This window comes from Prionailurus viverrinus, chromosome D1, assembly GCF_022837055.1.
Source record: "Prionailurus viverrinus isolate Anna chromosome D1, UM_Priviv_1.0, whole genome shotgun sequence".
NCBI classification, from domain to species: domain Eukaryota; kingdom Metazoa; phylum Chordata; class Mammalia; order Carnivora; family Felidae; genus Prionailurus; species Prionailurus viverrinus.
Window position 1 is genome coordinate 96768550 of NC_062570.1, and position 16981 is coordinate 96785530.

General features: G+C 53.9%; 1 protein-coding gene across 5 annotated transcripts; it reads left to right on the forward strand.

Annotated features, from left to right (window-relative positions):
* The first annotated feature begins 1107 nt into the window (after positions 1–1107).
* Positions 1108–16757, forward strand: ACCS (1-aminocyclopropane-1-carboxylate synthase homolog (inactive)). 5 transcript variants are annotated; one of them, XM_047878990.1, is made up of 16 exons: positions 1108–1466; positions 2509–2799; positions 4153–4212; positions 6236–6306; positions 7474–7543; positions 8040–8106; positions 10095–10192; positions 10724–10801; positions 11504–11604; positions 12222–12311; positions 13873–13918; positions 14028–14169; positions 15664–15806; positions 15941–16094; positions 16230–16323; positions 16479–16757. In XM_047878990.1, the coding sequence occupies exons 2-16, from the start codon at positions 2509–2511 to the stop codon at positions 16507–16509; spliced, it is 1536 nt and encodes a 511-aa protein (XP_047734946.1). In that variant the 5' UTR covers positions 1108–1466; the 3' UTR covers positions 16510–16757. The 5 variants fall into 5 exon arrangements, with proteins under 5 accessions (XP_047734946.1, XP_047734948.1, XP_047734949.1 ...); XM_047878991.1 differs by lacking the exon at positions 1108–1466 and adding an exon at positions 1503–1714; XM_047878992.1 differs by having other exon boundaries at positions 16230–16757.
* Positions 16758–16981: the final 224 nt, after the last annotated feature.

A 16981-nucleotide genomic window follows, 5' to 3' on the forward strand; every position in this document is an offset into this window, starting at 1 on the left:
CAATGCTCTCAGTGAAAAGTTCACAGTTTTTATCATGGTTGGTTTACAAGGACTCATGACCTGAGCCCTGCCTCTATCTCCAACCTTTCACCCAAACCCCGCAAGCTCCAGCCATGTTAGATTTCTTCCCGTTTATTAATGTTCCACGTTGACCCTGACCTTCAAGGCCCTATCAAACACTCCCATCTGCTTCCACCATTCCACCCTCTCACTATCTAGCTAGGACTTATCCTTCAGAACTCAGCCATCACTTCCTAAGTGTTCATAGCAATTTTATGCGTGTGTAGGGCTTCCTATGTGGGGCCAACGCATGTGCCGGGGGTTGGCGGTGAATCTCCCTGCTGCATGCTTCCATGGCACTGGGTAACCTCTTTCTTAATAGTCGTCATATTTGTATGTCTGCCTTCCCAATCAACCACGCAGGCCCACTGTTAGTTTTGCTCATCATTGTACTCCAGTACTTTGCAGAGATCTGGCACAAAACAGGCATTCAATAAGAGTACTTATCAGAATTAAATAGAATATGACTTAAATGGGGAGAACTGGCTTGTTTTACAGAACACAGAGGACCAACAAAGTCAGGAGAACCGCTTAAGGTCACAAGGGTAGTGGCAAGGCCAAAGAGAAGACCAGAAGTGGAGTGGGCAGAAGACAGCTCAGTCTTTCCAGCCATACTTGTGTTGAGTTAGCCTGCCGATTTCATGAGAAAGATTTTTCCTACTCAAGGCTCTGCGCAGGCTGAGGCCTAGGTAGCTTCACTCACTGCCCAAGCACCGGAACGTCTAGGGTCCACGGCGGAGTTCAACAAATATTCCATGGAACGCCGGTAAAACAAACTCTCACAGGGGAAGGATGTTTTGAGGATGGCCTCACCTTAACCTGGAAAGGCTGTTCCATGGGTGCAAACAGGCAGACATTTGCCAAGTAACCTCCGTGACTCTAACTGCTTCAAAATCGGGAAACTGAGGCCGGGAGGCGGAGGGAGGGGCGTCTCTGTTTCGGCCGCGCCCCGGCGGGGGTCGGCACCGGGAGGGGCGGGGGCGGGGAGGGGGTCCCGGTGCGCCAGCTACACGGAAGCCGGGCGCCGGAGGGCGGGTCCGGGCGGAGGAAGAGGCCCCGGGGCGCACGGCTCCGCCGCGCCAGCGCCCGCCTCCCCAGCGTGGCTCCGGGGCTGCGGTCCCGCCTTGCAGGGCAGCCCTCCACGCGGGCTCGGGGATCGTCCGCAGGCGTCCACGCCTCCGTCTCGCAGCGCCGGGCCGGCTCAAGCGTCCTCGTCCCGGAAGCTCCGCCGTCTCGTCTCGCGAGGCTCCGCCGCCCGCCCAGGCCTCGGCCGTCCCACCGCGGCGTCCGCCCCTGGCGCAACGCGGAGGTCCGGTGGCGCGACGGCCGGAGGCGCGGCCCTGCGCTCCCGCTCGGCCTCCGCCCGCGCCGCCCGTCCGCCGGCCTGCGCTGTCCGGGGGAGCGAGGTGAGCGCCCGGCAGAGCCCGGCCACTTGGGGAGGGGAGGCGCTGCGTGGAGCAGTGTTTAACCGCGGGAGCCCCCTGGGGTTCAGGGCCGCTGGCCGTCACCCGTCACTTGGCGTGCGGGCTGGCTTCAGGACTGGGAGACTGCGTGCGAGGAGCTGTAATAACACTTCACTGAACTGCAGCCATGAGCCAGGCTTTGTTCTAAGCGCTTTATCTACTTCTAGCCTCGCTGCTGCCCTGCTCGGCAGGTGAGGAAACTGCCTTACAAAGTGGAGGAGCTCACACCCGCTGGCAGGAGGTGACTGCCCTCCCTGGCACCTGCGCTTCCCTCCCTCTGGTGTGAAGACCGGCCCCTGGAGCTCTGCCCGGGTGCCTGCCTACACGTGGGAGACCCCCAGGCGTCCTTCCTTTAGTCCCCACCCATCATCCGCTCCAGACCACCAAAGAATCTGTCCTTTACCCCAGCTGTCGTCAACCACCACAAGACCCCTGGGACTCCCCACTCTTTCTGCCTTTTTTTTGTTGTTGTTTAAGTTTATTATTTACTTGGGGGGGGGGCGCAGAGAGCGAGGGAGACAGAGACTCCCAAGCAGGCTCCACACTGTCAGCACGGAACCCACCAACCCTGAGATCATGACCTGAGCCAAATCAAGAGTCGGACACTTAACAGACTGAGCCACTCAGGGTGCCCCCAGGCTCCTTCTGCTTTAAGTCAGAAAATTTTAACCTGATTTTTGGAAATCGAGGTCAGCAAGGATAGAAAAAGAACGTTGGTGACCCTTAGGCTGCAGAATGAACTCCCATAAGCTGTTGTCAAGTACAACCCCTGACACTGAATAGATCCTTAACAGAATTTACTTGTTGAAGGCTTTGCCCACATGGTTACAACCAGTAAGGGACACGGGAAGCGGGGAATGTATACATGTAAAGGAAGGGGCAGATGGAGAATGGGAAGGATCTCGACTCCCAGTTCATTTCCCCTGCTACGAAAAGCCCTCGAACAGGTGCTCAATGCTTTCAAATGCTTTTGTCTTTTTTGCAGATGTTCACTCTGCCTCAGAAGGAATCCAAGGCGCCTACCACCTGTCCAGGCCCAGCCTCCACACAGGACCTGGACAGTAACCGTGGGGATGGTCTGGAAAGAGAATGCTCTAGAAAACCAGACTGGAAGCTGCCAGAGTTCTGTGGAGTGGGCGATCCTACCGCCACAGCGTCCTCTGACAGCTCCCACCTGTCCTCTAGAGGAAGCATCATTAAATGGTTCTGGGACTCAGCTGAGGAGGGCTACCGGACCTACCACATGGACGAGTACGATGAGGATAAGAACCCCAGTGTGAGTGAAATCCCTGTTCCCGCTGGAACCCAAGGTGGGATACTCTACCTTGACCACTAGGCAGGCGCCCAGCTTGCTCTTGTCAGGTTAGAGTTACAGTCCTCTGACCTCCAAGAAGGCTTCTGCTATAGCTCAGAGAGTCCCCGGTTCGTTGTCTGGATCAGAAAACGGCCCGTTAATGATTGAGGGGACCCTGATTTGTGAGGGAGGAGTTCAAGAATCATGGAGAGCTCCCCCGTGGATTCTGACCACAGCCCATCGACCATGCAGCTTGAGAGCTGGGACACGACTAGAGGTCAGGCTGCAGCCGTCTCGCTTAGGGGTTGTGTATTCTTGAACTAATTTATTTAATTTCTTCGAACCTCAGTTCCCCTCTAAGTTGAGATGACGATGTCTGTTCTATAGCAGAGTCACAATTAAATATGAGGTATGTTACTAGCACAGCACTACTGAATAGAGCATCCAGTATGTGGTAGCTGCCATTATTACTATTCTCTGTCCCAATTAACCTGTTTCTGATAATACCTTCAGAGGGCAGAGAGCTGTCACAAATAATCCTGTAATAATCTTTGTTAAGCATCTAATCAGGGGCAGGGCACTAGGTCCAGCGCACACTCAAGGCTTCTAATGAACAGAATATGGGGGTGTCACATCCTGCAAGAATCGGTCATAAAGTCTGTGGCTTCCCTCTTGGGTACTCACGATGTCTCGTCCTCTTTCTCGGACCTCCTGCCCTGGGGGAAGCCAGCTGCCCTTTCACGAGGCAGTGCTGTGGGGTATCCCGTGTGGCGAGGGACTGAGGCCTGCCAACAACCGTGTGAACGAGTCTGGAAGTGGATCCTTCCCCCAACAGAAGATCCTTTCTAGATGGGGTTCTGGGCGGGGGGCTTCCTGGAGGAGATGGCATTTGAATGGAGCTTTAGAAATGGGAAGATGGGGGGCGCCTGGGTGGCGCAGTCGGTTAAGCGACCGACTTCAGCCAGGTCACGATCTCGCGGTCCGTGAGTTCGAGCCCCGCGTCGGGCTCTGGGCTGACGGCTCAGAGCCTGGAGCCTGTTTCAGATTCTGTGTCTCCCTCTCTCTCTGACCCTCCCCCGTTCATGCTCTGTCTCTCTCTGTCTCAAAAATAAATAAACGTTAAAAAAATTAAAAAAAAAAAAAAAAAAAAAAAAAAAGAAATGGGAAGATGGGACCAGGGAGCTGAGTGAAGGTAGGGCTCGAACAAGGGCAAGGAAGGGTGTTTGGAAGGGCAGGTTCACTCCGGCTTTGCTTTGCTGCCTCCGTGGGCTCCTCGGGCCTTCTTTTGGGACCCCCTCGGCTCTGTTGACCCTGCCTCCGTATCTCTGTCTCCAGGGCATCATTAACATGGGCACCAGCGAGAACAAACTCTGCTTTGACCTGCTGTCCAGGCGGGTAAGTCCCGGTGCTCCTCTGGGTGGTATCACCAGTTCCCAGGGAACTGTCCTCTCTTGGACTTCCCCCGAATGCTTCCCTGACAAGAGCCTGCTGCTCACCTGAGGTCAGGAGACCCGGCTTCCACATCTGCCTCGGGGGCAACTTTCTCTGTGATCTTGGGCAAGTCACTTCCCTGTTCTGACCCTGCTTCTTGAAGGCCTCCTCCCCATACTTGGTGCATCCTGCTGGCTGGGTCCCTACTCTGAGTGGGGAGCACTCAGCAAGGTGAGGTCAGTATTTAACACCTGGCTCTGGGGTAAGGAGGACTCTGATTTGTGGCTTTTGCCAATTCCCATAGTGTAAATACTCCCACCATGGCTGGTTTCAAGGTACGGATGTGACATCCCTGCAGACAACTTGGGAAAAGCGGTGTTAGAGGCACCCATGAGGTAGTGTCCCCACTGTCTAGACACATAGATGGAAGTAACCTCAAGGGCACACGTAAAGATGTAGTAACATAACCAGAAACAGTGATGTTTGAGTTATTACCTTGGTTTTTAATGCACTTTACTTATTTATACATTTGTATAATTTAATTTTTTTAAGTGACTTTTTTTTTTTTTTAACACAGCTTGTAAAATTCCTGGAAACTTAATTAAGCAGATTTCTTGAGCTGGTATGAGCCCTCTCCAGCAAACCGCTGGAAATACCTGGGAAATGTGTCTCCCAAGGCCACGGAGTCAGAGTTGGGGATTGTAGAGAGAGTGACGTCTAACCCAAAAGAACTTCTTTCCAGAGGTGACAAATCCAACACCTAAGGGAAGAGGAATGTAGGGAATGGTTTCAAAAGGCGCGTTCTCCCTGACGCCAGGTCCCCGCTGCACTGTCCGAAACAAATAAAACGTGAGCCACGTATATAATTGAAACTTTTCTATTAGATAAGTAAAAAGAAACTGGTAGATTCATCTTAATAACGTATTTAGCCCATTATATGCAAAAACAGGACCATTTCAACATGTAATCAATAGAAAAAAATGAGAATATTTTGCATACTGTTTTTTTTTTTACTTTTTTTTTTTAACGTTTATTTATTTTTGAGACAGAGACAGAGCATGAATGGGGGAGGGTCAGAGAGAGAGGGAGACACAGAATCCGAAACAGGCTCCAGGCTCTGAGCTGTCAGCACAGAGCCCGCCGCGGGGCTGGAACTCACGGACCATGAGATCATGACCTGAGCCGAAGTCGGACGCTTAACCGACTGAGCAACCCAGGCGCCCCATTGCGTACTGTTTTCATATCAAGCCTTCAAAATCCAGCGTGTCTCCATTGAGGCCAGCCACATTCCGTGTGCTCTGTAGGCAGCTGTGGCTGACGGACTCCATACTGGACAGCCAGCTCTATGGGATCAGGGAGAGGGAAGAGGCTGGAGTTATATACAAGGGGCTGATTGCCCTTTTTCTTCGGGTCCTCCCCCCAAGACCCCTACCTTTCCTTGACATTGTGTATGTGGTGCCCTGGGAGTTCCTAACCCAGCACCTGGTCATGGTGGGGATGGTCTAGACACAGCCACACTTTCCGGAGTGTAATGTTGAGCAGAGCCTGCAGGCCGAGTCCCTCCAGAAGTTGGAGCCAACACCAAAGTGATGGCACCCGATTCCGGGACCCCTTCTGTCACCCCAGGGAGAAGCTGAGTAGCGCGATCTCCTGTCACGGCCTCCACAGATCCACCCCTCTGGGTTTTTTAGATGGCAGTGTTGTATAAAGAGCACTAGATTAGAAGGCAGACATTCTGGGTTTTGTCTCAGCTCTGCCACTTGCTAGCTCTGTGACCTTGGCTGAGTCACCTCACTTTTTTGAGCCTCAGTTTCCTCATCTGCAGAACGGGCCGGAGAATGCTGTGCCTGTGCTGTGGCACAGTTTCTCTGATGAGCAGACCGAGCCCAGGCTTTAACGGACCTGGTGCCGGGTGGATGCGGGTCGAGTGCTGGCGGTCACCCTGAGGATGCGTGGCCCTCAGTCCCGCTCTTCCCTCTGTCCCCAGCTGAGTCAGAGCGACATGCTGCGGGTGGAGCCATCTCTGCTGCAGTACCCTGACTGGAGGGGACATCTGTTGTAAGTAGTTGCCACGAGCCAGTGGTTCTCCGCCTGGGCTGGTTTTGCTCCCCAGGGGACAAAGGACATCTGGAGACATTTTTAGTGGTCATAACTGGGGGGGGGGGGGGGGGAGTGTCACTGGCATTTATCGGGTAGAGACAAGAGATGCTGCCAAGCCTTGTACAATGCCCAGGGTAGCCCCCACAACAACTAGCCCGCCCAAAGGTGAGTGGGGCAGGTGGAGGGGGCCTGCCTCAGGCTGAGGGCCGGTCCCGGGGACCTGGCGATCGCGGGGTCTCCTGGAGCGTCTGCAGGGAACTCGTACCTCTGCTAGTCCCAGCCCAGCTCAGGAGCTCCCAGCTTGGCTTCCCTGGGTCTGAGGCGTGGGGAGAGCCTTCAGGCATGGGGTCTTTGTCCCTGCTTTCTCGGTAGTCTTAGAGGAACCAGAACTAGCGCTGGGGGCGCAGGGGGGCTGGCTAAGGCATTTTCCTCCTGGAAAGATGGGAGGTGGTACCTAATACTAATCGGAGTTTGTCCTCGTTGAGCACTTGCTAGGGGCCACCTGCTGTTCCAAGGACTTAGCGGCCAAGCGGGACTGGATTCCAAAGTGCATGTTCTTCTAGTAATTAGGATGGTGGGTCCTAGAGACAGGCCACTGGCATGAGTGTGGAGTCTGCCGCTTACCAGCAAGTGACTGATTTCCTTCAAGCCTCCGTTTCTTTGTCTGTAAAATGGGAATAATAATAATAGCATCATAGAGTTGTCATGAAGATTAAATGAGTAACATTCCCCCAAGTAACTCCTGCATCATGTAAATGCTCAATAACTGTTAGCAACAGTAACTATGATGACAGTTATTGTTATAACATTATTATCTGCTAGATTTACATGCAGATAGAGTGTTACTTTTGATATTCCTCCCCTCCCCTCCCCCTGGATCCTACCCAGTCCAGCTGATCAGGTGCGTCGGGGGTCCTAGAACTACAGAGAAGGCAGGTTTTTATGCCTGTGGGTGGTGGTGGGGCGGGGGGCCCCGAGATGTGGAGACAGCACTGGCCTCACTGCCCTCGTGAGAAAGTGGAGAAGGATAATGGCAGCTATCTGAAGATTCACCAGGGGACCTTTGGGATGGACTGTGGGTTGGGGACCCTCTGACAAGTGTCCACCTCTCTGTCCAAACTTTAGCCTCCGGGAGGAAGTGGCCAGATTCCTCTCTTTCTACTGCAAGAGCCCTGCACCCCTGAAACCAGAGAATGTGAGTAGCCCCCTCCTCTGCCTTCTGCTCTTCTGCCCACCTCCCCCAATTTTTGACTGGCCAGGGGTAAGGTAGGGCTGGGATCTGCCTTTCACTCAGTTTTGACTTGTTTCCAGGTGGAATTAGGAATACCCCCTCCCCCTTTCCTCCTCACCCTAGATATTTAGGATATAACTGGGATGTAATTTCTGCTCCACTTGGTTCTGTGGTTCCTTGTTGCCTCGACACCTTTGGGCAAGACCCTCTAAGCGACCAGCTCCCTCTTCCTTGCTCTGTTGATCCAGAGCATCGACCAAAGAATAAGCCACACAAATGCGCCTGGCTGTTAGTCAGGAGGGGCCTGTGGCTGCCTCTGGTGACTGTGCTGTGACAGAGCCCCAGAGGGCCCCGAGGTGGGGCCTGGCCGTCCCTCTGTGCCAGCCTGGATACAGCCATAGGTCCTTGCTTCCACTTGCACAGGTTATTCATCTTTCTTATGTGGATGTGTCACCCTCAGGTGGTGGTTCTGAACGGCTGTGCCTCTCTCTTCTCTGCTCTGGCCACAGTGCTGTGTGAGGTGGGGGGTAAGTAAACTGTGGGCTGCTCAACACTGGGGGCTGCCCTCCGCCTGCCATGTCCACAGCCGCCTGTCTTTGCAGGCTGCACCGGAATGCTTTGGGCCATAGTAGACTGCTAGACGGCAGGGGGCGAATTAGCACTTTGACAAGATACCGGATGTTGGCAGTTTCAGGGGAGGTCAACTGATGCCAGGGTTCTGGGCTTCTCTCTGCCATGACCTTGGTTTTTCCTGTCGTGTGATGCTATGGCCTCCTTACATGACAGTGTGTCCTAAGGCAGGAAGGAAGGGATGAGGTGGTGCCTTGCCTGTGTCTTTTTTTATTGGGAGGGTGCAGGACTTTCCCAAAAGAGTCCCAGCAGGGCTCCCCTTATGTCTTACTGGCCAGAACTGACTCTCAAACCCGTTCCTGAAGCAGTCCCTGAAAAACGGGATTAAGAACCACGGTTGGCTTAAGCCAAACATGGTTTATCCTCAGGGGCTGGGGAAAGGCCATCTTTCCTTCCCTCCCACCTTCCTCGGACTTATTGCTGGCCATATCTGGGAAATCTGATGCTCTCTTCGAAAGAAAGTTGGAGTGGCTGTTGAGTAGGCCACCAGCAGTGTCTGAAACAGGAGCCAAAGTCAGATTGAGAACGGGTCATGGTCAGGGGTTATCGTTGCCAGAACAGAGACCAGACCTACTCACCGTAGCTTAACTGGTAGTGATTATACTGGTAATAATTACTGACCGAATACCGTGTTGCAGGCACTGGCCTAAGGCTTTACACCTAGTCCGTCATTTAATCCTCAGTACCTCCCTCGGAGGCAGGTTCTGTGTCAGCCCCATTTCACAGATGAGGACATGAAGGCACAGGGGGTTAAGTAACCTGTCAAATTCACACACACACAGAGCTCGTAACCAGGATTCGAACCACAAAAAGAAGATTCATTGCAAGGATATAATAGGCCAATTTCCTACCCATTCTAGAACAGTCAAGAACAGGATTGGTGTCACACTCTCCATCTCTCATTGGGATATATAGTTCCTCTTCCTCCCCTTTTTATATGTGAGCCTCTCTCCGGACCTTTCTCAGCTCCCACATGACCCAGTGTAGCTGCCCCAGCTCCCACTGCACGTGACCTTTCTGTCCAGGTGCTCATTCTCATCTGATGAGCGTCTGTGCTTCCTAGAGCAAAGTCATGAGAGAGAGCACGTGATGGGCTTCTGGCCAGCCAGTGGATGGGCTCGCTTGGGTGCCTTGTTTACCTCCCGTCCACTCCCTGTGGCTGGGGTAGGGAACATGTAGGACGAAGGCTGTCCCTCCCAGAGCTGCCAGTGGGGCAGGTGGGGGGAGGGGAAGGCAGCCTGACCATGTGTCCTCCCCAGAACTGGAGGCATGCCTTTGCCTCTGCATTACGATAGACCTTGGCGGTCATCACCAACCACCCCCTGCCCCCATCCACAGCTGGGGTCTTCTGGATGATATCCTGTCCCCAGCATGCCGTCTCAGCCTTTGATTCCAATGTGCCCAGAGGGGGAAAATCCACTCCTCCCGAACCCACTCTGTCTCTGGGCAGTTCTGTCTGCTCTCAAGTGTGTCCATTTGTCCAGCCCAGATCACCCTGCAGCTTCAACTCAGTGGATCCCTGTCTTCTTGGAGTGACCCAGCACGTTGAGTGCTTTAGAAGGATCCTCTGAGGTTCAGTTTGCTCATCAGTAAAGTTACTGACATTACAGAGTGATAGCGAGGACCAAATGAGCTAACACGCAAGTGCATGTTTAACACAGTTCCCAGCATGTAGTAAGTATTGAGTAAATGTTGGCTATTGATTATCAGCAAAGGGACTGATCTCAGTGGATCCAGTATTAGAGCTTGAGAGTTGAGAGACACAGTGTGCCTCCACTGTTCCCCTGAGGACGTGGAAGTCTGGGAGAGGCGTGGAGCCCGTGGATGGGGGGATTGGGGCATTCGGGCCAGAGAATGACAGACCCTGGCCCACTCCTGCCCTCAGAGGCGTTCCTGATCCCTGCCCCTTACTATGGAGCCATCACACAGCACGTCTATCTCTATGGCGGCGTCCGACTGGTCTGTGTCTATCTGGACAGTGAGGTAAGAGCTCCTGGGACCCCAGGCAGGACCCACGCCTTCCTATACATGAAGACTTTTCTCTCTATGAATTTGAGGGTGGACATGGGAAGAAGTCCATGCTGAGGGCTTTGGGGTTATGGCTGCAAGGAAGTGGAGCCTTCTGTTGCCCATGACTGTCCATACCTGGGTTCCCCAGGGGTTCTCCAAGTCCTGGTTTTGAGAGCTCTGGGGTCAATGTAGAAGCCAAGGGCAGTCCCAGGGAGACTACATCAAAATGGTGGTGTGAGGATGGGGCAGAGAAGACCTCAACATGAAAGTTCTTGGACCCCAATCAGAGGATCTCTCGGGCCTCTTCCCAACTAAGAGTGATGAAGTGTCCCTGATGTGATGGGGTGGGGGTTGGTGGCAATGAGGAGAGTGAGCCTATCTGTGTTTTTTTTCAGAAACTGCACTGGGGAGGCTAGAGATGACAAGGTCCCTGGAGAGGCCCCAGAAGTTCAGGTTTAGGGGATCCCTGAGTTTGGCTGGTGGCTTTTCTCCATCTTTGTCTAGGTCACTGGGCTGGACACACGCCCCTTCCAGCTCACAGTGGAGAAGCTGGAGATGGCCCTGCAAAGAGCTAATTTTGAGGTCTGGAGGTCATATCAAACCCAAGGCTGGGAGTGGGTGGGTCTAAGCAGGACAACAGACTTCCTGTGGCTGATCTCATCCTGGGAGTGGGTTGGCACTCCCTGATGGGGATGGGGTGTCGGGGGGTCAAGTCGGAGCCTGCCCAAGGAGGGTCTTCTCACTGGAGAAAGACTCTGAGACCTCTGTGTACAAAGAGTCAACCAGGGAACTTGATTAACACCCCCGCCTCTACCACCCTATTTTGATTCTGTGGTCAGGTGTGGAACCTAGCCGTCTGTAGTTGAGCAGTCTCCCTGATGATTTGAGGACATGATTCTCCTCTTGCCTTGAGGGGACCTCCTGAAGAAAGGCAGAGACAAGTACTACTCCTGTGGTTCCTTTCTAGTCCGAGGTCATTAACGCTGTACCTGCAGCAATTCTAAAAGTGAAAACCCCCACCCGTTATTCTACCAACAAAGGCAACCTTTACCCTTTGGGCAAATTTGCCTCTGGGCTTTGTTCTCTGCCTTTGTTTCCTTTCCTGGTTGACCCCATGCTACAGACATGTAATTCTCTGCCCTTGTTCACTCCACATTGGGTGGTGAACACATTCCCATCACATTTCCCTGGGAGCCTGCCCAGCAACCAGCCCCATCTAGTGGGACCGTGTGGCTCTGGCCTTCAGGAAGAGCTGAGGGTTTCCTGCCCCACTGATGGTTTCAGGGTGTGAAGGTCAAAGGCCTCATCCTCATCAACCCCCAGAACCCTCTGGGTGACATCTACTCCCCAGGAGAGCTGCGGGACTACTTGGAATTTGCCAAGAGGTGAGGCACCTTGCAGTCCCCCCACAAAACGTGCCGGCAGATCAGGAAACTGAGGCAGGCTTTGGTACAGGCCCTTCTACCCTGTTCCCTCCACTGTGGGCTCCCACCCGCTTTGGTCTTTCCCCCCCAGTGGGGTGGGGAAGCAGGGATTCATGGGATGCCGCTTCTCTTTCTTTCTCTCTTTCTTGTTATAACAACAGCTGTCATTCAGTGCATAGGCTCTAGGGGCCAGGTACCCTGCTAAGCGCTTCATGTGCTGTGTCTCCTGTAATCCTCCCAGTCACCCTATCATCGCACTGTCATTATCCCCCGTTTGCTGAGCAAGGAGTGGAGCCAGACTTGAATCTGGGTCTGTCCGTACGTAACTGTTTTGCACTTATTCGTGTCCTTTGTGGAGGTGCCCACGGCCTCTCCGCCTCTCTCAGTGCTTCGAAAGCCCCACTGCCGTCTGCTTTGTGTGTGCGGCTTCCTGTTTGAAGAAACAGGCACAAGAAGGGTGTCTCTGGAAGAAAGTTTGGTAACCCTGGGCCAGACTGTGGTCCCCTTGGATTTCTGATTCATTGCTTCCCCCACCCCGGGGGACCTATTTGGCCTGCAAACCAAGCTCTCTCCTCCAGGCACAAGCTGCACGTGATGGTGGATGAGGTCTACATGCTGTCCGTGTTTGAGAAGTCGGCGGGGTACCACAGCGTCCTAAGCCTGGAAGGGTGAGGCTGCCCCACCAAATCTGACTCTGCCAGCCCCCCAGGCCCCCACGGTGCCCTGGCCCCTTGTGGCTCGGCCCTCAGGATGTGGCCTAAGTTCATTTCCTCTCACATCCAGCTAATCCCACCATCCTCAGATCCCCTAAGGAGAACATGGGAAGCCAGGCTGCATCATGGGTTTTCACATTGTTCTGTGGGGTTTCTGTAGAGCCCCAAGGAGGGGTCTGGCCATAGGATTCCGTGGGGGGGGGGGGGGGGGGAGGGGGGAGGGGGGTGCTGCGAGGGTGGGAACTGGCCTTCTTTGCTGTTTTCCAGAGTAGCTCTAGCTTTATCCATTTACTCACTCACTTACTCACCCATTCATATACCCTTTCATTCATTCATTCATTTACTCAGTTGTTCACTCCCTCCCTCATTCACTCCCTCCCTCATTCACTTACTCCCTCCCTCCCTCCCTCACTCCACTCACTCCCTCCCTCCCTCACTCCCTCCCTCACTCCCTCCCTCAGTTGTTTGTTCCCTCACTCCCTCACTCATTCACTGACTCACTCCGTTCACTCACTCATTCACTTACTCCCTCACTCACGCATTCACTCCCTCAGTTGGTCACTCAGCAAATCCTTCTGCAGCCCCAGGCACGTGCCAAGCACTTCCAGCTGTTTGGGCTCTTTCACTGGATTTGGTATAAGCCAAACATTTGTGGCTAAAACAGCTCTGGAGACTCTTAGACCAGATCATCTGTAAAGTCTGCAAATCCGACATTCAGAGATTCTAACAGTTCCTGATACTTGTTCAGACCTGCTGACCCTGTGAAGTCCTTTCCATTGGTTCTCTCAGCTAGTCCTCATGAGGCCAAGTAGACGGTTGTCACTTCTGTTTGTTTATGGGTTGGGAAAGTGAGACACAGAGAAACAGTGACTTGCCATCTACTCTGTGCCGGACATTGTGCCAGGCGCTGGGATACAACAGTGAGAAGGAAAGGCAAAGGCCCCTCTTGGGTGGAACTTCTATTTCTAGCCAGGAAAATGTTAGCAGCTAAATACACAGTGCTTTGATTGTGGCCGTGAGAAGTGCTAAAAAGGAGAAGTCTGGGGAGCTGTGAGGGGATCTACTTAGGGTCCTCCATTGGCCCCGCCTACGGGGAGGTGGTCAGAGAAGTGTGTTTGAGGAAGTAGAACTCGAGCTATGCTCCGGATCAGGGATTGGCAAATGTTTTTTGGATCAGATGGCAAATATTTAAGGCTTTATAGGCCATACGGTCTCTCCCTCAGCTGCCATACAGCATGAATGCAATCATCGACGGTATGCACACGAAGAAGCATGGCTGTGTTCCAGTAAAGCTTTATTTACGGAAACAGGCAGTGGGCTGGGTTTAGCCTGCAGGCTATGTCTGCCGACTCTTGCTCTAAAGGATGTGTAGGAATTGCTGACTCAAGAGACGAGACCGGAGCTTCACACAGAACCAGAACCAAATTCGTCCACCCATCTCATTTGTTCAGCCGAACGTGTGTGAGCCTTTGTGGTGGATCTGTGTTCCCATGTTCCCACACTGTGCTCTCTGCAGGTTGCCTGACCCCCAGAGGACCCATGTAATGTGGGCGACCAGCAAGGTAGGTTCCTGTATGGCCTCGGGGGTGTCGGGGAGGTGAGAGGGCAGAGAGGTGGGTGGAACCAGCTTCCTGTGTGGCGGGATGGCCACCGGGTGCCTTTCTCCTGCAGGACTTCGGGATGTCTGGGCTCCGCTTCGGCACGCTGTACACAGAGAACCGGGACGTGGCCACTGCGGTGGCTTCCCTCTGCCGCTATCACGGCCTCAGTGGCTTGGTCCAGTACCAGATGGCACAGCTGCTCCGGGACCGTGGTGACTGCCTGGGCCCGGTCACTTGAGAACTAGGGGGAAGGTTGTAGTCAGTCGGGGACTGGCCAGGCATCATGGGTGCTTCTCTCATGAAAAGAATTCAGGGTGGCGTTTGGAAGTCCCAGTGACCTGACTCGGGCACTCCCTGGCTGTGTGGCACCTTCCTTCGCCTCCCCAAACCTCAGTTAGTGTGACTTGTGAATTAGCGATAGCACCTGGCATAAAGAGGCACTTGGTCAGCGTGAACCCATTACTATTAGCTGTGAGCACTTAGAAAAGTAGAAGCTATAGAGGGAAAATGGTTATAAGGCAAGTCTCTCTCTCTGAGCATCTCAGTGTAGACAGCAAAGGTGGTCTGTAATTGCCCCCGTTTATTGAGCCCTGCTAGATGTTCTCAGTGCACCAGCTCATTTGTCCCTCCCCTGAACCCAGGAGCAGATATTCCTGTATTTTCCCTGGTATTTTGTAGATGAGGACAGGAGGACCAGATACCATACACCTGCTGTAGCAGCTATAATTAAAAAAAATAGCGACACCATCAAGTGTCGGCGAGGGTGTGCAGCAGCTGGAACTCTCACGGGCCACCCTGGGAATGCAGGAAGGCGCGGCCACTTTGCAAAGCAATTGGCTGTTGCTTACGAAGTTAAACACACGCTTACCAAACGGCCCAGCGATCCCTCCCGTAGCTCTTTACCCTTACGGTCACCCAAAACCCACTACGTGAATATTTATAGCTGCTTTGTTCACAATCACCCCACACTGGAACCCGCCCCCCCGCAACGTCCTTGTGGGCATGAACAGGGGAACAGACTGTGGCCCGTCCACACAATGGAATACAACTCTGGCATAAAATCCAAGGCAACGCGGGCTGAGCTCGAAGGCATTGTGCTGAGGGAAAGAGGCCAGTCTCAAAAGATGACGTGATGTGTAATTCTACTTATGTGACGTTCTGGAAAAGGCAAAAGTAGAGTGATGGAGAACAGGCCAGTGGTTGTGGGGCCATGGGGGAGACGGGACTACAAACAGCATGAGGGTGTTCTGTGGGGCGAGGGAACTGTTGGTGTCCTGCTTGTGGGGGGTGGGGTGGTTTACACAAATCTGCACATGTGTTAAAACTCATCAAACTGGACACCACGGAAAGTTAATAAAAAAAGGTGAGGATGGGGGGCGGGTGAAGTTGCCCAAGGCCCCACAAGTTGTCAGCGGACTGGCTGGGACCTGAACCTCAGCCTCTGTGAGTCGGAAGCATTGCTCTATGAGTGGGCCATCCCTCGGGTAGGATCCACATCCTGAGGGACTTTGTGTCTGCGGGACAGGGAGCTGTCAGGCCAGGTATCTGGATTTCAGGTGCTTTGTACTGGCTATTGAATATTTCCATCGCCCCCATCATCCAGCTGGAGGAAGGGTCCTGGCCTTTTTTGTTGTCAGTGTTTACATTCCTGGGACAGAGTGAAGGATTGATGAGAGTTTTGTGTTTTGGCCTCTCTTTGTACCCAGACTGGATCAACCAGGTGTACCTACCTGAGAACCATGCCCGGCTCAAGGCTGCCCACACCTATGTCGCAGGAGAGCTCCGGGCCCTGGGGATCCCCTTCCTTGGCCGTGGGGCAGGCTTCTTCATCTGGGTTGACCTGAGGAAGGTAATGCAGGTGGCGGGGCTGGTGCTGCAGGCTGGGAGGGAGTTTAGGCCTCCCTCCAGCAGGTGAGGGGCAGGGCTGTCTCATTTGCATCCTGAGCCCCTCCCCCCCCCCCCCCCCCCCCCCCCCCCCCCCAGTACCTGCCGGAGGCCACCTTTAAGGAGGAAATGCTGCTTTGGCGCCGCTTTTTGGACAACAAGGTACTGCTGTCCTGCGGCAAAGCCTTCCAGTGTAAAGAGCCTGGCTGGTTCCGCTTGGTCTTCTCGGACCAGGCCCACCGGCTTTGCCTGGGTAAGCGATCCCACCTCCTCACACACCCTTGGGTCTGCCTTCCCTCCTCCGGTCCCCGCTGTGGCTCCAGCAGCCTTAGCTCGTGCATCCTGCCGCCCAGCTATCGGTGCCAATGCAGCTATCCCTTCTTCCCAGGGATGCAGAGGGTCCGGCAGGTGCTGGAGGGCAAATCCCAGGTGCCAGATGACCCCGCTTCCTGTCAGAGCCAGGAGTCAGGGAACCAGCGCAGGTGAGCTGGTCGTTGCCTGGTGACCGCAGGACCTGGCAGCCGCCACCAGTCTGACCCATTTGGGGCTGTGAAGACTGGCGGGGGCGAGCCGTTTGCCAGGAGGGTACCTGACTTGGCCTTGGCCCTGAAGAAGAACCATTGCTTGCCTCTCTCAGTGGTGGTGAGACTCCTCCAGCGGTGCTTTGACTCGGCCCCACCCCCTCTATTAAACAAGACTGGGAGAAACTGGAAGCCTCGGTTGTAATTTGCTGAATGGAGGAGTTGCGACTGCTGCTAACCACAACCCTTAGGACCCACCCCTCCCAGGATGTGAGAACAAAACAACGCGTACCTTCTTTCTTCCTTCTTCTTTGTTGCCAGGGAAACAAGTTAGAGGAGCAACACATATGAGAGAGAATATGCCCCCGAAATAAACAAGAATGATAATCCCCGAACTGCTAGGTGAAAGGAATTAATTCTGTATGTTCAGATTGTTCTCCCCACGTTAGGATGTGTGGGCCCACAGTACACCTGGGACGGGCCTCTGCTTGGGCCGCGGTGAAGAGGACCCTGTGCTGGTGATCAGGAAGAACTTCTCTCCCTCCTCCTTCCTGGCAGGGAGCTGCCCTCACTGATGATCTCAAACCTGAGTGATCTAGCCATGACTGGGGGGGGATAC

What these genes read in the sequence shown, in the direction of transcription:
- ACCS (XM_047878990.1), top strand. Translation starts at nt 2,509, where the DNA reads ATGTTCACTCTGCCTCAGAAGGAATCCAAGGCGCCTACCACCTGTCCA. An exon ending in GACTGGAGGGGACATCTGTT is followed by an intron (nt 6,307 to 7,473) that starts GTAAGTAGTTGC and finishes TCCAAACTTTAG; the next exon opens with CCTCCGGGAGGAAGTGGCCA. An exon ending in AGCGTCCTAAGCCTGGAAGG is followed by an intron (nt 12,312 to 13,872) that starts GTGAGGCTGCCC and finishes TGCTCTCTGCAG; the next exon opens with GTTGCCTGACCCCCAGAGGA.